The following is a 12,634-nucleotide window of genomic DNA, read 5'->3' on the forward strand; positions in this document are numbered from 1 at the left end:
TTTTTTTAAATTTTTGTATTTGGTAACAAGGCCATTTCTTGTTTATTCATTAGTATTTCTTCTCCTGTTCTGTTGATTCTTTAAACAACATAATCCAAAGCAACCCTTTGCAAATCTTTATCTTCATTTATTTGTTTTCAAACTTTATTTGAAATAGAAATTATTAAAATGATACTGAATATTACCGAAAACAGAAAGAGAGATTGTCCAAGTGCAATTTAATGATGATTAGAGAATTTAACTTATTCTTTATCAACATTTCCAAGGATGATTTCTCTACTCATTTATCTAATTTACCCGGCAAAATTTTTAAAAAGTTGAACACATGTATCCATCAGATATATCTGATGATACACAATTGTATAGCTGTCATAGATGTATCATACAGATACGTTTACGGTCCCATTGTTTCCTGTGTTGAAGAGCCTATTGAAGTATATTATGCACTGTTCTCCATCTGCAACCCAATACATTAACCTTTTCTAGCTAATACCTCTTCACATCGGCATCATTAATCATCGTCACACTTACATGTACATACGCCCGGGCATAACTTAAACATGATGAATGTTAGGATGGTTACACCACTCTACAATGAGTGAAGGATCCATCTAAGAAAGTGCCCTCTGATGTAAACAAACCTAATGAAAATGGTTATTTTTACACTCAGGGAAGTCATTTTAAGAGTAGGAGAGAGAGCTTTTCAGTGGATTGGTGCTCAATCTCTTTTGATTTGAATGCCTCCAAAGGAATAATGCTGTTTCTTTTACACATGGTTATTCTTCTTTGACCCAACACTCCATTTTGGTAATTACATACCACGTTTATTATCTTAATTGATTAGATTTCCAATTATTATTATTATTTTCTATTCATTTCATGTTATGTTTGGCTAGATACATCATACAGCCTTATGATTATTGAAGAAATATTGATTTTGATTCAGCAAAAGCAGATTTATGTCATGATTTATTGATAATGGGCTATCTGCTAATCTTTTACATTCTTCACTGCAAAAAAACTAAATTGGCTGTCATTATACAAAGGGTTGTACTGCCAAAGAAAATTGACATCAGCATAGGCAATGACTTTGTTTCAAATACATTACATTTTTTAATTGGCTCCCTTTCATTACACTAATAAGGTGTCTTGATGATTATTGTTTACCCATATCTCATGCTGCTGTTACCTTCATATGGTTTCTTCTGTTTTACTTCCATACTACCCCAACAAATCTTAGTATAATACATCCCCTTTCTCTTTCTATTATGCATGATGTCTCCTTTCTATGTATATCTTACAGGAGATGTGCCTAAAGCAACTTGCAAATTAGCATTCTCAAATGTCCTGTGGCAATTCTACCACAGATAAATAAAAACTCTAGTTTTGAAACTCACTGGTTTCCAAGGGTCTACAAGTGTTGACACCTCTGTATTTTAAAAATAGAAATGTTAATTCACCTTCTGTTTCTTTATGTTACTTCATTCTGGCCATTTTCCCTGTCTCTACTCATCCTGGTTCCCTCATCCTGGTTCCCTCATTCTGGTTCCCTCATCCTGGTTCCCTCATCCTGGTTCCCTCATTCTGGTTCCCTCATCCTGGTTCCCTCATTCTGGTTCCCTCATTCTGGTTCCCTCATCCTATTCCTTTTTATCTATCCATCTTCCTCTCATTATTTTATCTTGACTATTCTTTGATTCCAAAGTTGATATTAAACAAATATACCATGCACTGAGAGGTTCTAGTTGAAATTATGGATTGAGGTGGCAGAAAATAGTGCCATTTCTGTCACCGAGGAATCCATAATTTTAACTAGTGGCTTGAAATAGTGCATGATATATTTGTTTTATATTTCTCAAACCAACCTTTATAAAAAATTAAAAAATTATGTTAACTTCCACTGAAGTAGTGGAGAGTGCAGTGAGAGCAGCGCATACCGCGACCGATAGCACATTGATCTTGATCGAACGCATATGTATGACGTCATCCATGGTATAGTTTGCACTATACCATGGATGACATCATGGTTACATCATAGCAATGTTATGTTTGGTCACACGATGCTATGTTGACCAATCACTGAACAGGATTTCCTTGATTAAAAATATAAACATATTAATTGCCCTCTTTTGTTAAGATATTGCATTTGTATATCTCTTCCTGCTATCCATGTTGTAACCTAAAACCTTTACTGTTTGTCTACCGGGTATTCAAATGATTTTAAAGATTAGATTTAGTTCCTTTTATAGATGTGTGCTCTCCTCTTTTCCTCCTCGTCTTTAACTTCTAAATATGAATATAGATTCTGACGTTCAAGATCAGATGGTTAATAGCATGTATATACATCTCTCTGTGCAGCAATTATTTAAATTGATGGCTTTTTGGAGTATTGCAAACATCCACTGGCATCCTAATTGATGAGTTTGCCTATTCAGCGCCAGAAGGGTGTTAACTCCGGGTTAAAGTATATGAGTTAACGCCCTTCTGGCTGCCTACATACAACTTTATCCCTCTCCCGTGACTCACATACATGTAAGTCCAGAGAAAGCATCATTTCAAGATCTATTCATCATAGACACATTTCAATTAACTCTACTCGAACCTCTATGGTATAGTGAGGCCCAGAATTACAACCTCCAAAACCAATTAGTGAGACACAATTGGCCGCCATTCTCTGGTAAACAGGATCCCTATCGAAATGTGATATGTGAAATGCGACTGTCTCCCTATCTCTCCATCAGATATCTATCATTTTAGGTTCCCTATCTTCATTCTACATCTGAATTGCACTCACACTCAACAATTATATGAATAATATATGTAAATGAAACACTAGGTACATATATTTTGAAAAACAACATGGCAAGAGATGATCATTGGGTTGAATTTATATTGACTACATATTGCAATTTATATGAAAAATTCATTATAGTCATTTGAAAAGATATGGCGATATTACAGTTATAGATGTTGAATAGCCATTTATATTGTAAAATCAAAATGCTGTATCTATTTTCAAATTCAAGATTTTTTTATTCTATACCAGTGATATGTAATTTACATCTATCTGTCATAAAACTTCATAGCAAATATTTACTCAAAATTTATACATAGCCATATGGCACAGTGAAGAATAACACATAGCTCTTGTAATGAAAAAAACAACTCCCAAAATACGAAAGCGGTTATACTACATTATTAATTAGGCTTTAAATGAAAAATGGCGCACTTACTCTCAGCAAGTAATTAAAATTAGTCATAGAGATACATGTGGCCCATCTTGCTTTCTCTCGGTGATTGGATGATTTGACAATGGTTTTACACTGGTCATATGGGTGGTGGTTAACTCGCTATTAAAACCATGAAGGTCATCTGTTTACTCATAGTCTTAGTCATCCTAAACAAGTTTGGTATCCCTTTGTCATTTTCATCTTCATTCTCATTCAATTACCCTGTTCTCATAAATTGCTTGTAATCTGTGCTCTTTTATATCCTTTCATAAAATGCTCTTGAACACTTTAGGCTAGAATACATTTGCATAATAATCATGAAATTGTGCCTCAGCAATTAAACTTCATCTTTTTTAAATATGCTAGTTAGCACTCTCTACATGTAGTTTCTCTACTTCCGTGATTGCTTATTGTGTGATCTGAAGTACCGTATATGTTTTTGTACCCGTCAACTCAGTGAAATAGATCTGTACTCAGCAGGTATAAATGGAAAGAGGCAGAGAGCTTTTAGAGTAATTAACATTATATCCACTCCAGACTGTCCTAGGTTATAGGGTAGCTACATGTACATATAGCATCACAGTATATTGCTGGGATGAGGGTCGAGTGCATCTATTTTAGAACAGACATTTTAATAACCATCGGGTCTGAAACTAGAGGTACAATCTGATCCATCTTGTTTTTTCATTTTGAAGAGTAAGTACACTCGTTTATCATATTCGTTGAAGAAGAACTGTATGTAGTCATATACGTTTCTTCAATGTGTTCATAATTCCAATCCATGAATCTTAAATTCAGTGGGCAATATATATAGTATGAGCACATCTCTCTTTGAGGCGGAGCGGGGGGTTAAGAGTTTTGTACAAACAATTTTTAAATCTTTGGGATGAGTTTCTTACTGATTATGAATTCAACATTTGTGATAGATGCCACGCTTTCACCTTTGTTTATATGATAAATGAGTGTACTTACTCTTCAAAATGAAAAACCGATTTTTAAATCTTCTGGATGAGTTTCTGACTGATTATGAACTCAACATTTGTGATAGATGTCACGCTTTCACCTTTGTTCTTCATTTCTCCTTTCCATCCTCCATGCTATTTCATCTCGCTTCATGTATGGCTCCATCATCGTATCTTATGTGTACAGTATTTAATGTGCAAATCAAACACCGGGCACCAGAACATCCTATATCAAATGTTTACACGGCGAATATCCACACAGCCACCAAATATTTTCTGGTCATTATGAACATAAAGGTTATAAAAAACAAACTCAAATTTTAGGACATGTGATCGCTTCTTGTGGATTTTTATGAGATGTGAATGAAAATGATATTGCAAGAAGCATGAGAAAACGAAATGAAATGCGAGAAGCATGAAAAAACAAAATGAAATGTCAGTTGCAATTTGCCTTTGTCGAGGGGCTCAGTTATCGTAAATGTGTGGTGTGTTTGCGAAGTGACGTTCAGGCGATTCCTGACTTATTGATTCATCTTTGGGCATAGTGTGCACAGCGGGATCATAAAAATGGCGTTGTGTTTTAGCTAAGACAACACTGCGCTGTCTCTCAAAATGTCTTGAAGTATACTAATGGATCTAAGCAGGATGCCCTTTTTGAGAATTGATAGGCAGATTGAACAATAATCACCTGGGAATGTCAGATAGCATAGTTTTAAAGTCCACTTTGATTTCCTTAAAAATTAAACTTAAGAATGTGACAAAGGAAAATTAATGCTTAATTATCATGAAGAACATTTGTAGCTTGCATTCACAATAGAGTTTATGAATTGTTAGTATTTCTCAAAAGTGCTTTTACTCCACAAACTATTCAATTTCTGTTGTCTTGGTAACATTATGAATTCATCCAAGGTAACATTTCTATAACTTAACTTCTTGAAGACGCAGTATACATGTGTGCATTGGAATCCTGACTCACTGTTTGTATTAGCTTTCAACACTTGTGGGCATATCATTTGAAGTGCACACAAATGTCTTGTAAACAAACATGTCTATTAGTTTCTTCTTCAACAAACATATTCTCTGTAAGACATCACTCAAAAATCTAGATAAAGATTATAATAAGGGCATGTGTAACAGGGATTTTAAATGATATAATCCTTCTGCTGCTGCCTTGCTAGAGCTGTGTTTTGCCATTAAAAGAGGATTTATCTGCTCTGTTTGGGGTGGATATACAATGAAATGAATCGCGGAAAGCTGATAGTCCCACGCAGGCTAGGTCGTGATGTACTCAGTCATGAAGACGCTATGTGATCGATGATAGCATCCCCCTTGGTATGTAATGTCATATCCCTCCTAACTCTAGGATATACAATGGCATGGATAGGTTGGAAATAAAGAGGATTCTTTTCCACTTTATCTCAAGAAATCCTATTATTTTTCACTCGTAAAATGTATATCAAGAAAGAGGGCTGGGTTAATGCCATGCTTATATATTAACCATTGTTTAGTACACTGTGGAAAATGTAGAAATGTAGATTTGTTAGAGGGGTTATTCATCTGGGTGAGATGCATTGCGAAGAAGAGCTGGACAATTCTAGTAATTAATGTGGGGTTAGTCTACAAATTGAAACCTTTTTGTTTCCTTTTCTGAACAATAATGGATTACAGTGTTTATATATTACAATAGTTTCTACTAATACTAGTGTAATGTGAATATTGTGTGTTTTTTTTTTGTTTTTGTTTGTTTGTTTTTTTGTTGTTTTTTTTTGGGGGGGGGGGAGATCATTATACTATCATACACAGAGTTTTTTTCAAGTTCAAGTTCAGTTTATTCAATTCCAATAAAATATACAAAACAGAATACAATCATGACAGAATAAGAGTATAAGTCGATCAATAATACAAAATAAGGTAAAATTATAAAACTATAAAGTGATACATCAGATAACAACATAAGATTATTGGAATTGGGTGGCCATAAAAAACCATGTGGATTTGTCGAGACGACCACCCTTGATGAAGGTAAAATACGTTTCATTGAACATTCAATATAATATTTTAAAAAATAAAAAATAATAAAGTACTATAAAGGAATAAACAATTATGAAAATATGACATAATTTATTTTAAAAATACATAACCGCACAAACCCACCACAGGACAATACAAGACAGTAAAATCAACAATTTAAAATTTCACACACTTGTGATTAAGTACGATTTGAGTTTTCTTTTAAAGATATTCATTGAGTTAAGTGATTTTATTTCAAGTGGCAGATTATTCCAGATAACAGGAGCATGATGTCTAAAAGAGAATAGTGAGTAATTTTTATTAACAGTCCATAGATGATATTTATTTCTGCTTCTTGTATTATGGTCATGAACAGTTGTATTAGAAGTGAGCATTGATGATAATGATTTATGGAGCATATTCTGCTTATGTTTAAAAAGTAATATTGAACAGTAGTAAGAGTTGAGTTGAAACACAGTGAGAACATTAAATTTAACAAATAATTCTTTAGTATGGGCTTGTCTCCAAGAAAATGAACATATACGAAGAGCTCTTTTCTGTAATAAATACAATGGTTGTAATTTTGTTGGATATGTGTTCACCCACACTACATTACAATAAGATAAATAAGGCAAGACTAAGGTATTATACAAAGTAATAAGAATACGTTGAGGGAAGAAATTACATGAAGAAATTACATGAAGTATATTATCGAAAGGAAATATATGATGGCACTATGGTGCACTTTTGTCATAGAGTAGAAATACCACTGCAATGCTCTATGAATCACAATACAGGCATTAGGTATGTATACTCTTTGAAGCTGATGGCCGAATGTGGTAATCATCAGTCAAGTCATGTACCGTAGTCCAAAGAAGGAAAGCGGATCGTGCGGTGATTTCCGCAGGCCCGGCCATCTCCAAGTTTGTATTCAGAAGCATGCCTGTGGGAATAACAGGATGACTGAATGAATGATGCAAGATGGATCACTGAATTCCAAACTGACTGTTGATAAGGAAAACTACTTTCTCCATTTTTTTTTTTGGGGGGGGGGGGGGGGAAGTTCCAGTAAATATATTCCTCTTATTTTGAGTGGTGTATGAATAGAATTTATATACCTCACTTAAGAAATCCAGCCATCTGATTGGTCGAATTGCATTCATAAACTTCAACTGTTCCTGTAAAATTCCCGGTAACCATGCATAAAACATTTCAATATTTTTAATAACCATGGTTATTAAAAAAATAGGTCAGTCTCCATGGTTACCCCATAGGTTTACATGTTAAAAAATGGTTTGAGCGATGGAGGATACCATACGTGTGCGAAAAATTGGTCGGCAATTTCAATACAATTGAATCTCGATCGATCTTACCGACAATTTTATCTTGCATTGTTGACATGAAGACGAAAATTAACTCTCAAAAACAAAAAACAACATCTGCCGATAGATCTTGATCTAAGTTCGTGCCAATATGCATTGCAAAAGTAAAAGAAGGGTCCGTTTCATGGAGCTTTTGCGAAGCATCCCTCACGCAGAGCCGTTTTCAATCCATTTTAATGTATATATTGGAGAAAACTGCCATGCATGTTAACGACGCGTGATAGCCGAGTGGTCTAAGCGTTGGTTTTCGATACATCTCTTGTTGTACGCAAGAGTTCGAATCCCGTCTTCGACAAAAATGAAAATTATTTTTTATTTTTTATTTTTTAGTCTATTTTTTTTCGGCATATAAAAGTATTAATGACTGCTTTAATATTCGAGAAATAGTTGTTTTATTACGCTCTCGGGAAGGTTACAATTGGGCTATTCCCCTCGGCAAGCCTCGGGGAATAGCACAATTCTAACCTTCCCTTGAGCGTAATAAAACAACTATTTATCTCAAAGCAGTCATTAATACTATATTATAAACTTATTTGAATTTAGATATTCAGCTTTCATATAGTTAGCATATTCTTTTATTTTTTCCTGGTACCGTGTTTATGAATCTGAAATTGTAGCAACCACAATCTGTCTGTCACATAAACAATTATTTGTTTACATTTACCGAGTCCCATGATGATTGATTTTTAAAATAATTTATGACCTTGATTACATGTACCTCATCACTGCTGTCAAGGGTACTTTCCATTTGTAAAATATGGTAGCAGGGCACCATTCTGTACACCTTCAGTAACACCCTGGTGTTCGGTGTACAATCTCGAGTAGATGTGAACGTGTATCTTCAACAACCAGAAGTATTCATAACCAAATCAGATAACCAGAAGTATTCATAACCAAATCAGATAACCAGAAGTATTCATAACTAAATCAGATAACCAGAAGTATTCATAACTAAATCAGATAACCAGAAGTATTCATAACCAAACCAGATAACCAGAAGTATTCATAACCAAATCAGATAACCAGTCATGCTCAAAAACAAGTTAATTTGATATTGCGGGAGCGGCTAACTAGCAATATTGAACTTAACTTCACATTTCAGGATTAATACTAAAAGTAGATCTATAAAAATCTTTATTCTCGATTTTTAAATGGCTTGTTTTTTTAAGGCTGAGATCATGTTATTGAAGAGGACACACCTTAAGCTTTTGCCATTGAAAAGTGCAGTTAACTTTAACTTTTGAGGAAGTAACTCTTTCATCATTAACATGTTAGTTTCAGTCAAGAAGACATTTTAAAGCAATGTCATGGTCTTGTACATTTCCCTGGCAGCAGCTATTGTTGAATTCATGTCAAGTATCACTTTACACAAAGAAGTGTCAGACTGCCTTTGTTTCTTCCAACCATGTAATTCAACTCCACCCAGCCAAGTGTGTAATGCCCTGTTCCATGCTATCAACCTTTATCAGCTCATATTCCATACTTCTAATTATGCCAAACTCCAAAATAGATTGGTGTAATGATGAGACGGTGGGTCTTTGTCTAGTCCAAGTAAAGACTTCTCATCTCACACATGATCTTCATTGTGTCACTTCAAGGTGGATCATATTGCAATTAGTGAGGTGCTTTGCCTTTTTATTTCTCATCTTCTTTCTGGGGACAGAGAGTAGAACATGTCATGGTATCTGATGGTTTCTTGTTGACTTGAGCATACTGTGCTGACAGATTGACGGTAGGAAGGGATTTGTTGTCTAGAGGCTGGTAGTGTTGATGACTATGATGAATATTTGTTACTCATATTATTCGTTTTCAGAGAGTTACAATGTGTATTTGTACATTGATTGATTAATCTCATTAATTCATTAGTATCTTGGTTTTACATAAATTCAATTAATATACTTATTAGGGAAAAAATGTCAGAACACTATATTAGCACTGACTTCTCTCCTCGGAAGAGGCTCAACATTTATGATATTGGGTCTTTTGATTTCAACATTCAAATTATGAATATTCACAATGTATGAACCAAATTACATGAAATTGAAAAAGGAAAATAAGATCAATTTTCTGGCTCTCTGCAGATGATATATTCCTAAATGTTAATTTATGTATTAAGCCAGTGATACAATTGGAAACAGACCATTAATAGTTAAGTTAGAATGACCATACATACATGTATATAACTGCTTCTATAGAGCATACTGCACCTATTCGATCGCTCATATTCTCTGCAGATGAGTGCCGTAATAGCAATCATTCGTGGTTCTGATCTACCAGGCTCCTCTTTTGATCCCTATAATACTTCTCGTCTTGGATGGCTAAACAGTGACCTGAAAACCCTAGAATCTTCCATACAGCACTCTCTCCTAGCATCTTCTATACAGCACTCTCTCCATTTAACAAGCAGCTCTATTTTTCATTTAGGCTGAGATAGGATTTTGAACTGCTGTGTAAATTATACGTTTGGAAATGTTTGTCGCTCTTTATTGATGTGAGGAGTTTAATACATGAATTTTGATAAGGTTTTCAAAATAACTCAGCAGTAATACATTAATGATCTAGTGCAACATCAAACTGAATTATCATTTGATAATGTTTTGTTATAAAAAAAATTAAAAAGCATCCGCAAACACCCTCAATAAGAAGAATTAGATCTGTAGATTTGATAAGCTGTATATTAATTGGTTAATTTCATCAATTAAAATTCCACATTCGTCCTGAAACAAATGAATTTGCCATTCCCATTAAAGTACATATTGCAAGATACATGTAAGTGGATTTCTCAGTAGTTGATGAAATGATGCAGCAAGGGCATATTTTCATTTTGGGCCATGAAATTTCCAATACACTGCATTGAGAAATGGAATGGAATTCATCATTTCTAAAATCCTTATCCTTATACTTTATATATTACTTTAAAAAATATCTTTCTCTGTTTTTTATTCGTGTGTAGAATCTTATTTGCCTAATGGTCTCTAGTTTAGCCCTGCTTTCAACAATTCTACTGTGCATTAAAAACCTTCATGCAGGTCTAAACATTTCTATTGTTTAAAATAAAGATTGTATGTACCATGTTATTCCATGATAATGTTCCATGCACTCGGAGTATCATTATTTCTGAGAAACATTGCACAGAAGCAGGGAGTTTAGATCAGAAAATCTTTGTCCTTGATATTATTGCAGTAGCCTGTGCTTTCTCTACATTATATAATGCTGTTCTATCATTTTTTAGGGGACAGAGTATATAATTTTTGTAGTGGATAATATATATTTGAAGTGATCAGTTGGCTAAAAGGGTTTTGATCTGAGTGAAGATTGAACAGAATATGGCCAAGAAAAGTTATTCAGTAATAATTTATGTATATAGATTACTCATGATAAAACCCATCCAATGCCTGTCTTCTAAACCTGTAGAATTTTTCTTGGAATTGTTCTTTGCAGAAGTATTGACATTTTGGATCTGTATGTGTACAGTGTATGCTTGTTGATTTTTGTAATCTGACTACCTGTATTCAGATTTAATATAATATTAACTAGATTTCTGTTTTCTCTCTTTACAGAGTGAAATCATCACAATATTCATCAAATAAACAGCTTAGGAGGTGAAGATGTTTTACAAGATCATTTTGAGTTGTGTCGCCCTCTTTGGTGCTGCTGTACACGCAGGTGAGTAATAATCTAATTCTCCAGCGATCTAATAATCCTTGGAACTCTCAACCAAATGGTATTACTGAGAGAGCATATAACTATCAACTAAAATCGGTGATGATTTTAAGAGGATGTTTAGCTAGTCATATTAAAGAACATGATACTATCCAGACTTGCTTCATGAAAGTTAGACAAGTAATGGATTGAATGTATGTATACTTTCATTTTCTTTAACCAATAAATGTGTACTTTGTCTTAAAGGGATCCGGTAACTTTGTCTCAGATTCTGAAACAAAATCCTGGATTTAGCTCATGCTGCAATTATAAACCTTTTATTGTCAGTCAGGAACCCCATGACTTTTATGGCCCGGTCCCACTGCACTTACGGATGCAAAGAGGATGTAAAACGTAAACAAAATCTTGCCATCCGTTGGAAAACGCTATGCATCCGTTGTGTACTCATTGCATACGTGTTTCATACGCTCTATCCATCGGGCATCCGTCCACTGTAATTTCATCCGCGCAAAAAGTTTTGAGCTGCACAAAACTTTTAGAACGGATGAACTTTCCGCCGTGTACGATGTAAATCCGCGACAAATACGTGCAAAAAACGTTCTATGTCCGTTATCATCCGTTCAACGTCCGCTGTATCCTCTCTGCATCCTCGCAACTCACATCCGCTGCAGCTGTAAACGGAAAGAGGGAGTAAAGATAAGGTACGTGGAACGTCTATACATCGTTAGTAGCACGGAAATAGAAAGGATGTAAGCGTATGCATCTCGTATAGAAAGTATTCAAAACGGACAAAGCGTTTGTATCTGGGATGTATCTCGTATATTTAGGATGTCTAGAGTATGTAGAAGGACACCTAGCGGACAACCGATATTTTGTATGAAAAGGGGGAGAAAATCATCTGGATCTTGGTATGAGTCGAGCAGCCGTGGTGTACAGACCTCATCACCCTTGGTCTTGGTCTTCAACATCATCATCAATTGTTCTCCACCATGGATGATCAAAGATTCCATATGATAGCTGCACTCATTCAACAGCAGAACCACAACCTGTTCAGACTGTATCAAACAAAAAAATGCAAAGTTTTAACCATTTTTTCAAAGTTTTTACCAACACTTTATTGAGTAAACAAAAAAATGCAAAGTTTTAACCATTTTTTCAAAGTTTTTACCAACACTTTATTAAGTAAACAAAACATTTGTATAAGTAAACAATGCTGCTCACAAGTGTTCACAACAAGTGTTTCAAAGTTTTTACCAACACTTTATTAAGTAAACAAAAAGGTATGCAAAGTTTTAGCAATTTTTTCAAAGTTTTTATCAACACTTTACAAAGTAAAAAACATTTTTATAAGTAAACAATGCTGCTCACAACAAGTGTTTCAAAGTTT

General features: G+C 34.4%; 1 protein-coding gene across 3 annotated transcripts in view; it reads left to right on the forward strand.

The window, feature by feature from the left end:
- The window catches only part of LOC115923164 (contactin-2-like), a 98,765-nt gene that overhangs the window by 47,454 nt on the left and 38,677 nt on the right, over window positions 1–12,634 (forward strand). For all 3 annotated transcript variants that reach the window (XM_030983474.1, XM_030983484.1, XM_030983480.1), the window contains one exon: window positions 11,145–11,250. In XM_030983474.1, coding sequence (XP_030839334.1) covers window positions 11,193–11,250 — 58 coding nt within the window. In that variant the 5' untranslated portion in view covers window positions 11,145–11,192. The remainder of the gene's footprint in view (window positions 1–11,144; window positions 11,251–12,634) is intronic.

The sequence above is a fragment of the Strongylocentrotus purpuratus genome, unplaced genomic scaffold (assembly GCF_000002235.5).
Source record: "Strongylocentrotus purpuratus isolate Spur 01 unplaced genomic scaffold, Spur_5.0 spur5_contig_829, whole genome shotgun sequence".
NCBI classification, from domain to species: domain Eukaryota; kingdom Metazoa; phylum Echinodermata; class Echinoidea; order Camarodonta; family Strongylocentrotidae; genus Strongylocentrotus; species Strongylocentrotus purpuratus.